The 15,455-nt window shown below is 57.9% G+C and overlaps 7 protein-coding genes across 7 annotated transcripts; 4 read left to right on the forward strand and 3 right to left on the reverse strand.

Annotated features, from left to right (window-relative positions):
* Window positions 1–162: 162 nt before the first annotated feature.
* On the forward strand, window positions 163–1,739 carry L226DRAFT_611458 (uncharacterized protein; the record flags this gene model as incomplete). The annotated part of the gene is made up of 6 exons (XM_067686287.1): window positions 163–469; window positions 535–600; window positions 654–715; window positions 772–921; window positions 979–1,137; window positions 1,188–1,739. The coding sequence occupies 6 exons, from the start codon at window positions 163–165 to the stop codon at window positions 1,737–1,739; spliced, it is 1,296 nt and encodes a 431-aa protein (XP_067537661.1).
* Window positions 1,740–2,198: 459 nt separating this feature from the next.
* Window positions 2,199–4,770, forward strand: L226DRAFT_459030 (Noc2-domain-containing protein; the record flags this gene model as incomplete). Its single annotated transcript, XM_067675488.1, has 9 exons — window positions 2,199–2,407; window positions 2,446–2,552; window positions 2,637–2,711; window positions 2,772–2,995; window positions 3,045–3,241; window positions 3,295–3,595; window positions 3,650–4,008; window positions 4,061–4,670; window positions 4,735–4,770. The coding sequence occupies 9 exons, from the start codon at window positions 2,199–2,201 to the stop codon at window positions 4,768–4,770; spliced, it is 2,118 nt and encodes a 705-aa protein (XP_067537662.1).
* Window positions 4,771–5,339: 569 nt separating this feature from the next.
* L226DRAFT_533094 (uncharacterized protein) lies at window positions 5,340–6,948 on the forward strand. Its single transcript, XM_067680384.1, has 5 exons — window positions 5,340–5,561; window positions 5,641–5,738; window positions 5,809–5,847; window positions 5,932–6,091; window positions 6,285–6,948. Exons 1-5 carry the CDS (start codon window positions 5,501–5,503, stop codon window positions 6,500–6,502), a joined length of 576 nt encoding a protein of 191 aa, XP_067537663.1. The 5' UTR covers window positions 5,340–5,500; the 3' UTR covers window positions 6,503–6,948.
* Window positions 6,949–7,164: 216 nt separating this feature from the next.
* L226DRAFT_611461 (eukaryotic translation initiation factor 5A) lies at window positions 7,165–8,347 on the reverse strand. The gene is made up of 6 exons (XM_067686288.1): window positions 8,117–8,347; window positions 7,970–8,045; window positions 7,819–7,901; window positions 7,745–7,765; window positions 7,594–7,659; window positions 7,165–7,533 (listed from the first exon to the last, which is right to left on the reverse strand). Exons 1-6 carry the CDS (start codon window positions 8,153–8,155, stop codon window positions 7,336–7,338), a joined length of 483 nt encoding a protein of 160 aa, XP_067537664.1. The 5' UTR covers window positions 8,156–8,347; the 3' UTR covers window positions 7,165–7,335.
* A 55-nt stretch (window positions 8,348–8,402) lies between these two features.
* Window positions 8,403–10,033, forward strand: L226DRAFT_559224 (uncharacterized protein). Its single transcript, XM_067683285.1, has 7 exons — window positions 8,403–8,514; window positions 8,578–8,598; window positions 8,653–8,664; window positions 8,720–8,788; window positions 8,874–8,881; window positions 8,957–9,719; window positions 9,787–10,033. Exons 1-7 carry the CDS (start codon window positions 8,449–8,451, stop codon window positions 9,838–9,840), a joined length of 993 nt encoding a protein of 330 aa, XP_067537665.1. The 5' UTR covers window positions 8,403–8,448; the 3' UTR covers window positions 9,841–10,033.
* Window positions 10,034–10,950: 917 nt separating this feature from the next.
* Window positions 10,951–13,260, reverse strand: L226DRAFT_569300 (uncharacterized protein; the record flags this gene model as incomplete). The annotated part of the gene is made up of 5 exons (XM_067684281.1): window positions 10,951–11,796; window positions 11,850–11,972; window positions 12,023–12,319; window positions 12,370–13,163; window positions 13,221–13,260. The coding sequence occupies 5 exons, from the start codon at window positions 13,258–13,260 to the stop codon at window positions 10,951–10,953; spliced, it is 2,100 nt and encodes a 699-aa protein (XP_067537666.1).
* A 433-nt stretch (window positions 13,261–13,693) lies between these two features.
* L226DRAFT_521724 (3-deoxy-7-phosphoheptulonate synthase) lies at window positions 13,694–15,291 on the reverse strand (the record flags this gene model as incomplete). The annotated part of the gene is made up of 7 exons (XM_067678719.1): window positions 13,694–13,989; window positions 14,052–14,181; window positions 14,241–14,345; window positions 14,436–14,723; window positions 14,786–14,789; window positions 14,851–15,176; window positions 15,202–15,291. 7 exons carry the CDS (start codon window positions 15,289–15,291, stop codon window positions 13,694–13,696), a joined length of 1,239 nt encoding a protein of 412 aa, XP_067537667.1.
* Between the last annotated feature and the right edge of the window lie 164 nt (window positions 15,292–15,455).

Below are 15,455 nucleotides of genomic sequence, written 5' to 3' on the forward strand. Positions count from 1 at the left end.
CCGCGTGTGTTCGCCACATAAAGCGGCGGGGATGATTCTAAGACTGACGGAGCGGTTGCCACCCCCTTTCTCTTCCGCGACACGTCCAGCCCACACTTTCTAGGGGCATATCGGATATATGTTGTGCTGCATTTGCACACTGTCTGACTTACTACTATCACCATGTACTCCGCATTTCACAACACACCAGACGTATCCGAAGACTATCATCCAGCGTTCCTGCAGACTCTGGATCGCCTTCTTTGCGATGACGCACAATCCAATCTGGTGTTACGTGAACGCGCACACGAACACCTCGCTATCCTGGATCGTCCAGACTTCGCCGTCTACAACTCGCCTGAATGGATGGCCCGACAGCGTCTGGTTCAATGCCTCAAAATCACAACCAAACGGATCTTCCTTGCCCTTTATCAGACCTCCGATGAATTCAACATGGCAGATAGCGCTCGCTTCGTTTCCGCTGGTATTTGTGCGTGTGCTCTTCATCACAAGAGCCAGAGCGGGTCAGAAGCCCAGTGCAAGCCGAGTCACCAGACGAGATGATCGCTCAAGCACTCCATGATCTTGCGCGAGATTGGTTTCTTGACCTATTGACCCCCTGTAAGCTGCCTATGCTCCAGGACACCGGTTGTAGCTAACTTTGTTGACATTAGTTATGCAACCTCGAGAGAACCGGCCAGGAGACAAAGAGACGTGGCGCAGCGTGCAGAATGCGGTACGTTCACGTCGTCCACCAGGAACCGCATTGTGGCTGACGTCATTCTATTCTAGGTACAGCAGCGCGATAGCACATGTTTCATGTGCTCTCAGACATCGTGCAGGGGACGGAAAGCTTGCTGTGTCAACTATCCGTACTCCTTTCGCACAGAAAAAGCGGTTACGGCGGCGATTTTCCGTCGATCTATTAAGGAAGAGAGTGAGGTACGCGCCTTGATGTCTACAATTGATTGCACAGTATTCATCTTCATCCGTATTCAGCAAGGTACCATAGGGCGTCGCGCATACGGTACCCTGCGACGCTATTGCAATCTCACGGAGACTTCTTTGGAGGTATACAGCCAGAAGAATACGCTTTTACTGCATGACCCAGCACTCCGGGCATTCCAAAACTGTCTGTGGTGTTTGAAGGCTACTACAGTACGTCGCACCGGTTTCTGCATACTAGGTATCGCTCACTCGTCTCTCAGGTGCCGAACGAGTATGACGTAGTCAGCTTGAATTATCACGGATATCTCGGGTATAAGACGTGGTATCCCGACAAGATCAGGTGGAGGACTCCGGCGGAGACGTCGAGAGCGCTCAACGTCGAGGTGCCCAGCTCGGCTCTGCTGCGCGTGCATGCCATGATGGCGACCTTCATCTACCGCGGCGGCTTCAGGCAAACGATCTTCGAACCATACGACATTGTGTGTCCAGGATTTGATCCTGTCCTGGACCTGTATCCCGGCGATGTCGATGTGGATTGCTTGTACGCGTTTGAGGAGAAGCCGAAATGTTCCTTGCGGCAACGGCTGGCGATGCTCCCTGGGCGATTGCTGGGTCGCACGCGGAGTATGGCCATGAAGTGGTGGCCGCTCGAAGGCAAAGCCTCGCATGCGTCCTCCCCCAGAAGCGACGTAGGAGATGCGGACCCTCCGCCTTCTTACACTCCACAGGATACACAAGAAGTGATGGCGGACGAGAAGTTGCAGGTCTCCGAAATTGAGACCCAAGATCTTTTGTACTATATGCCAGAGTGATCGTCATAGTCATGTATGTATAAGGTGCCGCTGTTCACGCCTGCTCGCCAACAGGGTGAAGCCGTCGGGAAAAGAATGTTATGAGGTCCCAAACGGTGTTATGAAATCTTTGAGACGCGCTCTCTTTCTTGGCCACATCTCTATGATGCGGCTCGAACCTGCCAAGAGGCATGATCGTGGTACCGCCATCGTCACGGTGCAGTTCAATAAGTATCAGGACAAAGAGCAGGAACTTGAGAGCGCGTGATAGTGCAATTCCGTGTTTGTTGATGTGATTTGGACATAGGATCCTCAGCGGTAAGCCAGATATTGCCGTCGCTCTCGGAGAGCTGTTCGAGCTCCAGCCTCCGAGGGCAGGGGTGGCAGTGCCAAGATTTTCTGCCTGTTGGTCCGTTCGGGCCGGAGTCCTGTCCCGCCAGTTGCCCTCCTCTCCTCTGTCTTCGCTGCTCACACCTAGCTATGGGGAAAAAGGCGGCCAAGTCCACGCGCAAATTTGCTGCGAGCGGGCAGCTCAAGAAGACGATCGAGGCGCGCCGGAAGCACCGCGACATCAAGAAAAAGGCCGAGAAGAGGCAGGCTGCGAAGGGGAAGGGCAGGCAAGTCGTGGAGGATGAGGATGAGGGTGTGAGTGGAGACGAGAATGAGGGCGCGAAGACAGCATCTGGAAAGTGCGTACCAGTACCAGGGTGGGTAAGTGAGTTTGGAGACCTCGCGTTAACAGCGAGCGTTCCAGGTTCAAGGGGATGTCGGTGGATGACTTCCTTGGTGGGGGTTTCATGCAGGGCGCGAGTGATGATGAGGACGAGGGGGTGAGTTTCTTTCTCATTTGGTTTGCGAGCGCAGACCTGATACGTAGGGAATTGAAGAGCGAGGGCGAGGCCATGGATGAGGACGAAGAAGACGAGGATGCTGGCTCAGAGGAGGAGGACGTGGACGACAACGAGTCGTTCGCAGACGTCGATGACCTCGAAGGTGCGTATACTTCGAAACCATATCGGAGGAGAGGCCAACATTCCTGTCCATTCACTGCAGACGAAGGCGAGGCCCATCTCATGGAGCTGTCAAAGCTCGCGGAGAAGGACCCGGAGTTCTTCAAGTACCTTCAGGAGAACGACCGAGAACTGCTGGAGTTCAGTCTCAATGATGCGGCTGTCGGAGACGACGAGGACATGGAGGGAGAAGGATCTGCGCAGGAGGATCGCACGCCCGTCCTCACCAAAGAAATTCTCCAGAAGTGGCAGAAGGCTCTGCTGGATGTGCGTATACGAATGTTCGTTCTCGTCTCTATCGCTGAATCCCGCGCAGCACCGATCCTTGAAAGCTCTTCGGAAGATGCTCATTGCCTTCCGGTCTGCGGTGCACATGAATGAAGAAGACCAAGTACTTGCGTGGAGGATAGACAGCTCGTCGGTCTACAGCAAGCTTGTAACGACTGCCCTCCGTTACACCCCCGTTGTGCTCGAGCACCATTGCCCCTCGCGTTCATTGCCGAATGGCAAATTGTAAGCATCTCCCATCGAATCTTGTCTCTAAACTCTCCTTATCCCCCGCACAGCAAACCCCCTACGCAGACGAATAAGTGGAAGACCCTGCAAAAGCTCATCCTCTCGTACTTCCACAACGTCCTGCACCTCATGGGCCAAATTTCCGACAATGAGATGCTTCGGCTCGCACTGAGCGAGACAGCCAAGCTCGTGCCGTACATCACCAGCAACCGCAAAACGGTCAAGCTATACCTCAAGACGTGCCTGGACTACTGGTCCTCCGCGGAGGACAGCGTGCGGATATCTGCGTTCCTATCTGTGCGCAGGTTAGCGGCAGCCACAGACGAATCTATCGTTGACACCGTTCTGAAGGTAAGTATCTCTCGCCTGCTAGGTTAGTACCGGAAAGTGACGGCTTCTCGCTAGAACACGTACTTGACCTTGGTCCGGTCGTGTAAATCGACGAGCGCGCACACACTCCCCTCGATCAATCTCATGAAGAACTCGGCTAGCGAGTTGTTCTGCGCAGATCATGCTGCATCCTACCAGCACGCCTTCGGATATATCCGCCAGCTTGCGATCCATCTTCGGAACAGCATGAAGACGAAGACGAAAGAGGCGTACAAGCTGGTATACAACTGGCAATACGTGCACTGTGTCGACTTCTGGGCGATTGTGATCGCACGGGCTTGCAGCAAGGAGACCCTCCTTGAGCGGGGCGGGAAGGAGAGCGAGCTAAAGGAACTGATCTACCCTCTCGTCCAGGTTGCACTCGGGGCAGCGAGGTGAGTTTCGATTGGCATTCGTCATGGCAGACTGAGTACTGACAACAAGCAGGCTCATACGCAACGCACGCTCGTTCCCCTTCCACCTGCACATCGTCCGGTCTATGCTGCATCTCACGCGGCACACGCACACCTACGTCCCGCTCGCGCCGTACCTGCTCCCCATCCTCACCTCGACGCTCTCGGCGTCGTCCAAGCCAAAAGCATCCACGCTGCGCCCGCTCGACTTCGAAACGGCGATCCGCGCCCCGCAGCAATACCTCAAGACACGTGTGTACAACGAGGGCCTTGCGGAGGAGAGCGCGTTCTTGCTTGCGGAGTACCTCGCGAGCCCTCCCGTGCATGGAAGCATCGGGTTCCCCGAGGTTACGGTGCCGATCGTGCTGTTGCTGCGCAAGGCGGTCAAGGGCGCGAAGGGCGCGCAGGGCAAGGGCGGGAAAGGGAAGGAGACGGGCGTTGTGAAGGCTCTGGTCGAGCGCGTGGAGGAGAGCGCGAGGTGGGTGGAGGAGAAGCGCAAGGGCGTCGCGTTTGCGCCGGGTAAGATGGCGGAGGTCGAGAGGTGGGAGGAGGGCGTGGGCGCGAAGGCAGAGGATACGCCGTTGGGCAAGTATGTGAAGGTGCAGCGGAAGGCGAGGGAAAAGAGGAAGAAGCTTGTCGAGAAGGTGCGTTTGCGAGTTGCCAAGTGTCTGTCATTGTTTGCGGGCGCTGATGGAGGTTATGTTGCAGGCACGGGAAGGCGAGGACGAGATCTTGGAGGACTGAGTCTGTCTCCTGCTTGTACTCAAGCACAGTGTCGACAGTCACACTAGTATGACACTTGCTCATATGGTGCAGCCGATCACTAGCAATGCATCTTGGTCTGCGGGATTCGACGCAGCGCATCGTTTCGGGCGGCTGGATGGTCCACGGGCAATGGGCATCAATCATTCGGCCGCTGGCGGTTAAGTCTGCAATCCCTGGGGCAGGGTTGGGCTCACAAAGATAGGTTGTGGCACATTCCGAATTCTCCAACAGTTTCTACCGCACTGAATGGCGTAGTCGTAATGGGTTGGAAAGTAGTCGAGGGTGTAAATAGCAGCGCTGGGTACCGCGCAACGGTCGGCGTTCTTGCGCACGGATGTCAGGCACCGAGGCCAGTCCGGAACGGAGGATTGTGCACATTCGCAGGGGGGCGGGGTGCTCGGAGTGATGTGCAGAGTGTCGAGAGCGAGAGATGGGTGATGGATCGTGCATTGCTATGGCACTGACACCAGCGCGTCCTCCTCATCCCCTTCCCCGGGCCCTCGGGCGCCTCCCAGGCCACACTTCTTGCTCCCGCCCGCCACCTGCAGCGTCCTTCCTCTTCCGCCCCTCCGTCTTTTGCTCTTTCTTTCGCCTCCGGCAGGCCGTTCTTTCCGCTTGAAACTTGAGAACTTGACGCTTTCCTTTGCCTACTGCTGCACCGTCTCTCGCTTGCCCTTGTACTCTCGCTCGCTCAAGAACAACAGACAAGATGGTCCGCTCTCCCCTCTCGTGCTTCCTCGTTGCCTTCTTCGCTCTCCTTGTCGGCAGAGGTCGGTATTGTTCTGTGGAGGCTGCTGCCTGGGTTTGGACGAGATGCATTGAGCTGACGAGAGACTTGTGCTTGAACAGTCGCTGCTCAGGCGAGTCTCACAATTAATGTCGGCCTGAGCACCGGCAACGTCACCGCCGCCGACTTCCTCAAGCCCAACGACCCCGTACTCGGTGACGTGCGTGCACATCGATGTCTGATATTGCGATTTTGCGGGTACTGACCAAAGTTACATCGACACGACACAGTGTACCCAGGAGTGCACCGCAGCGGAGTCGGTGATCAGCGTGCGTGCCTCTCCTCCCTCGTTCTGGACCGTTGCGATTCGAAACTCGGTGTGCGACTGACTCGTGCTGCTCGTGAATACTTAGGCCTGCACGAACAATGCGTGCCTGTGCAACGCCAACGCGACCGACGCAACGGCCGCCATCCCGCCCATCGTGAAGTGCGAGCAGTGCATGTTCAACGCGCTCATCACGCGCAACACGGTTCCCCAGGACCCGCGCGCCGGCCAGTCTTCTGCTCTTAGCGGTATGTGTCTCGCCTTATGCCCCCTTGCTATTGCCCGTGCCACCATGCATGATTCTATAAAGCCTCCGCCCGCCCGTTGCGACGCAGCGTTGCTGCCCATGCCCATATACGATAATCCAACCTTGCGCACCGCCTTCACACGCTTGTCTGCTCTTCTGCCGCTCGCACTGCTGTTACTGACGTCGCCCCACAGCATACCTCGCGGCCTGCAACACGGCCAACATCACCGTGACGGCCGCAGACGGGACGCCGAGCACGCTGACGGTCGCCGCGGCCGCCGCTGTGCTCACGAGCCCCCCGAACTGGGACGGCCCCTTCGGCCAGGGCCTCAACACGGGCACGACCGTCATCACCGTCATCGCGGCGACCATTCTCGGCGGGGGCCTCATTGGCGTCCTTGTGACGATGTGAGGTGCTCTCGCTTTCCAGGGGTCCATCGTTCAATCTCGGCATTCAGGTGTGGATGGAGCGAGGATTGGGTTGACGAGGGTTTAGGCTGAGCTGCGCCCGCGGGCTGGGGCGCTTTGCGTAGGAACGCGGAGGATGCGAGTGGCTGTCCCTGGTGTAGCACATGTGTTACTACTGTACGCTCTTGCACTGCTTGGAGAGGTTTGGTGCATGTAGGATGCTCTCGAGTTGACGGCGCCTTTCTTTCATTCCACATACTGTGTGTGAGCGATATGCCGGGTCCGCGATTGGCCACGTTATTATTTATACTAGGCATTGAGTACTGAGTAGTGGTTGCCGAGGAGACGGAGTTCAGGATGACACGATGACATAGAGGCAGTGCGTAAGTAGATGCAAGTGCGCAGATTGGAGGGCGATATCCTGAGCTCTACGCAGATATCGATGGCACGTTTTGAGTCAACGGGCTCAGACTGGCACACGAACACTCGAAAAAGATATGTCAAGGTGATCCTGGTGGGATGGACCAAGCGGCAATCCATTGTAGTGACACACGGCAGGTGGTAGGCAATACAAGGTGCGCAGAGGCGGGGGGCGATGGGTACATGATGCACAGGGAGGAATGAGTACTGCTACGGATACTGATGCTTAACAACACAACACAACGTGGACGTGAACAGCAAGAGACCAGAAAAAAGAGGACCTGGAAAGGGAATACGCTGTCAGTGCTCTGTTCGCATACGTAGAATGCCAAGCGCCGAGAGATGCCGCAGCAGGAGCACAGACGCAGGGAAGTGACTCATTCCAGAATCCAGGTAGAGTTGACTTACAAGAGCCGTTTACGAGCCCTTGGGGGCCTCCTTGAAGGAGATGGCCTGCTCCTCACCCATGGCGGAGACGATGGTGACCAGGAGATCCTTGCCTGCGTCATATTCCGCCTGAATCTGGGTGCCGAGTTCGCCCTCAGGAAGCTTGACGTCGTCCTTGGCGGTACCGTCCTGGGTCATGAGGTTGAGGAAACCGTCGTCGATGTCGATCTGCAGCAGCCGGGCATGAGGATTTGATGTGGTGAAAGAAAGGGGGAAGGAAGAACGTACGAGCTGGTATTCGTTACGGACGACGTTGGGGACATCCATGTTGTGGGTGGAGGGGGAGATATCCTCCTGTATACGGGGAAGACGGGAACGGAAGGGGGTTTGGTGAGCAAGATGATCGACATCTAATCAGCGCACGCGTGTTTGGACGAACCAGTTTTTTGCCGGTGAAGATCTAGCATGGGGTCAGTCAAGAAGCACGTAGGTTGGCGGAGGAATTAGACGTACATCGATTGCGACGAGGTGGACCTTGGCGTGACCGTGCTTGCCCGTCTTGGAGGTGGACATGTCAACGATCTTGCAGGGACGGCCTGGGCAGGGGCGGAGGAAGGGTGAGCGGATGGCCGGGACGAGATCTACAGTAGAACTGGAGGCGTACCCTTGATGACGACGTGACCGTTCTTGCGAAGGGCCGAGCATTGCATGGGGAAGGTCGCGGAGGCCCCAGCAGAGGCCTGAACGTCGAGGAAGGTTAGTCGCGTGTAGATCTATGCGAGAGATGGAGATGGCGGGAGATTGGGCGTACCTGCTCGAAGACGTGGTTGTGCTGCTCGTCGTCGGACATGGCGGGGGACGTGTGGGGAGAGCGGTGAAGGAGAGAGGGCAGAGAAAGAGAGAGGAGAGAGGAGATGAGAGAAGGAGACGTCTAAAGATGGAGGCAGCCCGCAAGTCTGAAAAATGCGCTGCCATCAGTTTTCCATCTCCGAATCGTTCGTGGGACATTATCCGGGCATCCCCGACCGCCCGCCGGCCCGTGGTTAGCGCAGCCGCGTCGCAGTTGCTAAGCTCGTACTTACTCCCGCCCTGCTTGTAGTCACTACCTACGCCCGCCTCGCCCTCGCCCTCGCCCTCGCCAGAATGCACCCGTTTGGAGGAACGCCAAAGTGTCCGCGGTGCAGCACTCCCGTCTACGCTGCAGAACAGGTGCGCCCCACCCGCCCGACATGCACCCAGATATCACTCACCCAGTTGCTGTGGCTCGGCTAGATCATGGGCCCCGGACGCAAGGTACGTCCCATCCTCCCGTCTCCTTGTCTTGCTCTCTCCTCACACGTCCTCCAGCTGTACCATAAGGCAGGCCATACTCGTCCACACCCTCGCGTGTCCGCGACTGAATCCTTTGGGACAGTACTGCCTCAAGTGCACATCCTGTAACAAACGCCTCGACTCCTTCTCCTTGGTAGAGCATGACGAACAGGTGTGATCCCTCCCGCGCATCCTCATATTGCTCCCTATCTCACCATTGTCTCCCATCTCCCCCTTCCACCTCCCCTGCTTCCCAGCCGTACTGGTATGCTTCTCACGCGACCCCCCGCTTCCCTGTCTCAGACTGACTCCCGTCCTCCGATCGCTCCCATGTCAACAGCAAACTCTGTCACGTCAAGCTCTTTGGCACACGCGACCTCCGCCACGGCAATCTCTACCAAGACTCCCCGTCCCGCCCCAACCGCGCTGCCTCTCCCCCCGCTGCCTCCTCCTCCCATGCCAGTGACCTCGCACAGCCCCTGCCCATCCGCAGGCACATGACAGGCAGCGCCGCCATCGAGAGCAGCAGGACCAAGACAACGTCGCCCCCGCCACCCATGCCTTCCGGTCTCCTCAGGCCAAACAGGACGCTCAGCCCGAGCAAGGGCATGGGCTCCGGCTCCCTCGCCCTCCAAGCGCTCGATGACCTAATCGAAGACTTTGACGGTGTCCAGATTGTTACACCCGTGCACGGAAACGAGGACACCAACGGCAGCAAGACCGTCGGAAGCCCGAGGTCGAACTCCGCTGCAGCAAACGGGAACGGAACGCGCGCGGCCTCCCCGCCCATGCGCACAGTCCCCGTCCCGCTCGCGCCCTCGATGACCGGCACCCGTTACGGCGCCGCCCTGGGTGGTCCTGCCCCTGCAGCGACCGCCCCGCTCGCCCCGATGATGACCGGACGGCAGTGGGGCCCCGGGGCGGGCGCGAACCCCAAGTGCCCGACGTGCGGCAAGTCGGTGTACTTTGCCGAGCAGGTCAAGGCCGTAGGCAAGACATGGCACAAGTGGTGCTTGAGGTGCCAGGGGTGCGAGAAGACGCTCGATACGGGCCGGCTGGTGGACAAGGATGGGAGTCCGTTTTGTGGGACGTGTTATACCAAGGTGCGTTGTCTTTGGTATGTTCTGTGTGCAGGCTTTTGGTTGTTGATGGGTTTACGGGATGGTGCAGAACTTTGGGCCGGCGGGGAGCGGGTATGCGTTGCTCGGGAAGGCGGGAGGCTGAGCACCGAGTGGCGGCCCTCCCTACATGCGGTGTTCTCCCTTTGTTGTGGTTGATTGCATGACCTACGTTATGACTATTTCACGCCCGTGCTTCTTGCTTCGTGTTCTGTTGACATGATATGTACTCCATACATTTCTCAGTCTCTATCTATCTGTCGTAACTCCATAAACTATTGATATGTTGTTAATCACGCTACAATGGTGTGAACCTTGGAAGGCGCGGTAGCGCGCCAATGGCTGAAAGTACGTATGTAGGACGCGAGTCCCTGAGACTATGCATGCGCAACGCTTCGGCCGCAGTCAGGATGTGGAGGGTTTAAGGGGGTTTTCTATATAAATACGTCAACTCTTGGTAGGTATACTGGTATCGATCCTGCTAGCTATCCGAAACTATACGAGTCCTGTGCAAAAGGAACGCCGGGAAAAGGAGAGGGGAAGAGTAAGGGATATATGTACTATGTGCAAGCGGGATTAATGGACGGGGGTATAGCAGCGGAGGCTCTCGGAGAGGACGGGAGTTGGAGTTGGGGAGCCTGAAGGCGAAGGCGAAGGGGAGCGTGAAATGGAAGGAGCAGTGGGAGGGGTGGGTGGGTGGCCAGAAACTAGAGGCGGCGGGTGGAGGGATGGAGGTGTCGAAGCGGTGTCTCCCGAGATAGATGGAGGTGATGCGGAGAGAAGAGGAGGAAGGGAAGAAAGAGGGACTACAGTAAAGATTATACTAGTACATATTATACCGAGACGGCCGTACTTGACGACTATTAACCGAGACCTGGGTACTATCCGAGACTGTCGAGACCGTATGCTGTCCGAAACCGTATGCTGTCCGAAACCGTATGCTGTCCGAAGCCTGTTGTGTATGGTTTGTGTATGTGCTGGGACGTGGGGTATAATGATGCAAGCCGAGAAGAAGGCCAAGGCGAGGAGGTCGATGGCGTTGCCATGTGAGCGTCTCTGAGGATGTTGCTCTGACCAGGTGCCTGTATGAGGCCGGGAGAGGGCCTGGCGGACGAAGACCTGTATGTGACATCGTCTGGGAACACGAGCGAGCGACGGACGCCTCAGCAAGGAGCGGTAGAAGAGCGCTACCGCTGGAGGCTATGAGACCAGCCGCCTATCTCGGGAGACGAGCAAGAGGAGGTCGAGTGAGCGTCGGAATAGAAGACCGCGGGATCCGAGAGGTCGTGCTAGGAGAGGTAGAGGGATGAGGCGGCGGCGAAGGCATGCTGGGCATGTTGAGAGTGGCGACGGCCCTGCGCAGGGGAGAGACCGAGACCGAAGAGAGCACCGACTTGGATGGAGTGCGAGGAACAGCGTTCTCCTTGTCCGCCGCCTTCACGTTGGCAGACTTCGTGCGAGTCGGCGTCCGAGCTTGAGTGACGGCCTTCTTGGCCGCCGAAGTGGGAGCTGAGGTCTTGCCCTTGCCCTGGAGTGCCTTCTTCAGCATGGCGATCTCCTCGTGGGCGGCGGCGAGTTCCCGCTCCTTGGCCTCCATGGCCGCATCCATCTGAGCGTAGTGCTCGCGTGCAAACAGTGACCGCACGCGAGTGTCGCACGCCTTCCCAAACGCAGTCTGCTCATCCATCCGGTTGGATGTTTGCGCTGCTGATGGGGAAGACGGTTGACTCGGACTAGCTCCGGATGCGGTCTGGGCCGCAGAGGAGGACTCCTTGGTGGCCTGGAGGGCGTGCTGCAGCTCCTGAACCTCGGCGTGACTCTCGTGGTACGCCGCCTTGACACGGTTCAGCTGGGCGAGGATCTCGATGCGCTCCGTGGTACTCTCCTTCAGGTCCGATGCGAGGGTTTCGGCCACGTACTTCCAGTGGCTCGCCTCCGCTGCATCCTCGGTGTTGTGCTTGAGCTCGGTGAGCTGCTTGCCGCACGACTTGAGCTCGTGTGTCTTCTGCTCGAGCTCCCGGGTCTGACGCTCAGTGGTAATCTCCAGGCGCTCCGTCTTGGCCTAGGGGATTGAGTGAGCAAGGGAAAAGTGCAATAGAAAGGAGCACGGCATACCTTGTACACAGCAGCCTCACGCTTCGCGAGGTTGGCCTTGTCCTGTTCACGGTCCGCCTTGGCCTTCTCGTCGGAGGCGACCCGCTCGAGATCCTTGATCTTGGCCTTGAGCAGCTCCATCATCTACCACATGTCATGAGTACATGGCCATCACAGAACACGAACGAACGTACCTTCGCGTTCATTACGGCGAGGCTCTCCTTGGCAGCGAGGGAGGTTTCCGTCCGGGTCTTCGAAGCGTTCGCGGCAGCGAGCTCAGCCTTGATCGCCTCCCGTTCCTCAGAGGATGCCTTGAGCTCGTCCTTCTGCTTCGCAATGATCGTGTCCTTCTCCTGGGCGTCCTTGAGTGCGGCGGCCGACAATTGTACCAGCTCGTCGACCTTTGCGTTGGCTGCAGCAGCATCTTGACGGGCAACGACAACCTCTGCCTCGAGTGCCGCGACCCTAGCCTTGAACGCCGCAAGAGTAATCTGTGAAGAATGTGAGTACGAGAGCGGAAGACACGAACACGAGCACGAACATCCGACTTGATATGAACACCGTTGACGAAGCCCTTGACCTGCGCGAGCTCCTCCTCCTTCTTGACCAGGCGGGCTTCCGTGTCAGCCGCGACAGACCGAGCACCTTCGAGAACCGCACGAATGTCCTTCAGGTCAGCCGCCTGGCCAGAGATGAGCTGCTCGTGGGACACACAGCCGGGACAGGCAGCGAGGACGGCGGAGGTGGAGGTGGAGACGAGCTCTGCGTGCAGCCACTGCGTCGAGGCCCTGAGTGCGATGATCCAGAGGGCGACGACGGCGAACACGCGCAGTGGCTGGAGGAGTTCAGCCGAGCAGTCGACGAAGAGTGTGCCAAGTTCGCCAAGTTGAGGACGGAAGGTGCCGGTGGAGAGCCGGACGTGGAGGAAGCCGAGTGCGCGGAGGCCAGCGAGGGAGGTGCACTTGTAGACGGTAAAGATGAAAGCCGCCAAAGTGATGCCAGAGAACTTGTTGATGGTAGACAGAATGAGCACGAGGCCGAGGACGAGGATGATGACCGCAAGTGTGGGGATCGCCAGGGTCAGCGAACCCGGGTTGTGTCCAAGGAGTCGACCGCCGACCGGAGCCTCGGCGAGGAGGGCGTGGAAGAGGATGGTGAGGATGAACGCAAGCATGTTGAGAGCAAGTAAAGCACTGGCGATGGTGTTTGGCGAAAGCAAGTCGTGAACAACGAGAGTAGGGAGAAAGCAAGAGGTGAGAGAGAGAGCAGGAGCTCGAGGACCAGATGATACCGAGGAGGAGGCTGCCCGCCCGATCGAGCTGACTGACCTGGAAGCTGACAAGATGTCATTTCAACAAGACAATGACATACCGACTTTCAATCGGGACTGACCAGTCTTTGAGACGAGACCAATGCCGGTGACATGGTGCATACATTACTGTCAATTTGAAGAGGCCCACCCGCGGCACTTGCCAGTACGAGTACATACTGCCGCAGCCTGCCGGAAGTAGCAGAGCTTCAGCGCACTCTGTAACAAAGATGACGCCTTCATATTGCGCGTCCAAGAAGAAATTGAGAAGGAGAAGGATACGTGCAATGCATGATTGACCATAGACGAATACGTTGCAGTGGCGGCCATTGCCAGCCGCGGGCCTCTGGCTCATTGCCGGGGCCGGGCCGGCGCACCCGAGAAGTTCGCGAATAGCAGAGTAGAGCAAGAAAAGCATAGATCTCGTTCTAAGACTACAACTGGAACAACCGCTTACAGCAAGACAACGCAACGCTATCGCTACACACGCTCCGACTTCCCAGTACTTTAGTAGTCAGTCTCATACATAATAAGCCAAGCAGCAGCGTCCAACACCCTAAACACGCGCAGGCTGGCTCAACCCGAGTTCGAGCAGCTTTTCGCGGCGCTTGCCGACGGCCACGTTCAGGCTGTCGAGCATGTCGACGGTCGTCTGCCAGTCGACGCACGCGTCGGTGATGCTGACGCCGTACTTGAGCCCCTGGGGGCCCTCGGGGGGCACGTCCTGCCGCCCGGCGTTGATGTGCGACTCGATCATGACACCGGTGATGTTCCGGTCCCCGGCCTCGAGCTGGGTGCAGATGTCGGCGAGCACCTTGGGCTGGTTCATGTGGTTCTTTTGTGAGTTTCCGTCTGCGTGAGAGATGAGCCGTGCGACCTCGGGGGAAAGGAGGGGAGGTAAGGAAGATACGCACGAGAGCAGTCAATCATGATGGACGGGTGATGCGTCGGGCGCGCCTTCTCGATGGCAGAGGCGGCGACCTTGACGTGCTCGGCGGCGTAGTTGGGGCCCTTGGTGCCTCCACGAAGGATGACGTGCACATCCTGCAGCGAAGGTCAGCGTATGGCGGCGAGGTGAGATCTGGGGTTGGGGCGAGGCGTACCTGGTTCCCGCGAGTCTTGACGATCGCGGCGAGACCTTGCTCGGTGACACCCATGAAGGCGTGCGGATTTGAGGCCGAACGCATCGCATCAACAGCAACGGTCATCTAGAATGCAATAATCCCGTCGTGGCAAGGAAGTAAACATCGCGGGTGAGTCGCTTGCATTACAACGAAGGGAGCACACAGGGAACGTACACTGCCGTCCGTGCCGTTTTTGAATCCGATGGGGAAGGAGACGCCGCTCGCAAGCTCACGGTGGAGCTGGGACTCGGTCGTGCGTGCGCCAATGGCACCCCAGGAAATGAGGTCCGCAATATACTGTGGAGAAATGGTATCGAGCAACTCTGAGCCGACGGGGACACCCATTTCTGTCAGGTCGCATAAGAGCTGGCGGGCAAGGCGAAGGCCCTTGTTGATTTTGAAGGAACCGTCGATGTCAGGGTCGTTGATGAGCCCCTTCCAGCCGACGGTCGTCCGTGGTTTCTGGTGGCACAGCGTGTGAGAGGCGAGAAGGAAGCCAAGACACGGACGGAGCAATTAATCACCTCGCTGCAGGAGTTCTGTGAGTGCGCTGCATGAGGAGACAGAAAAGGAAGGAGGAAGAACGTACAAGTAGGCGCGCATGACGATGAGGAGGTTGTTCCATTCGGGCATTTTGGACTTGAGGAGCTGGGCGTACTCGATCGCTTGTGCGACGGAGTGGATGGAACATGGGCCGACGATGACGAGGACACGGTCGTCGCGGCCAGCCAATATCCTGGCGGCCGCGAAGCGGGCGGAGGCAATGGTGTTGAGGGAGCGCTGGGAAGAGACGATCTCGTGTCTGAGAAGCGCTGGTTGGACGAGGGGGTCGTACTGCGGTGCGGAGAGGGATGGGAAGAGGCGGATCGGGGCGGGGAAGATAAGATGTGAGGCTAAGGACGAGGGGCAGTGAGACTGATAGGAAGAGAAAGAGACGCACGCCGATGACCCGACGGTCCTGGATGTAGGTCTCCATCTTCTGCTCGTCCTCGGGCACGGGCGTGACATTGTCTTTGCTTGCACGGTACATGTCGTGGTCAGGCAGGGCTGGAGGGCGATGAGGAAAAGAAAAAGGCGGGGAGGTGAGTCAGAGCGCGCGAGAATGAGTCGGGCAGACGTACGGAATCTGAAGGGGCTCTTGGCTGGGGTTTTATGTTCGGAGGCCATACTGAATCCGATGAGAGAGGGAGACGA

Source organism: Lentinus tigrinus, assembly GCF_003813185.1.
Source record: "Lentinus tigrinus ALCF2SS1-7 unplaced genomic scaffold L226scaffold_7, whole genome shotgun sequence".
Taxonomy (NCBI): Eukaryota; Fungi; Basidiomycota; class Agaricomycetes; order Polyporales; family Polyporaceae; genus Lentinus; species Lentinus tigrinus.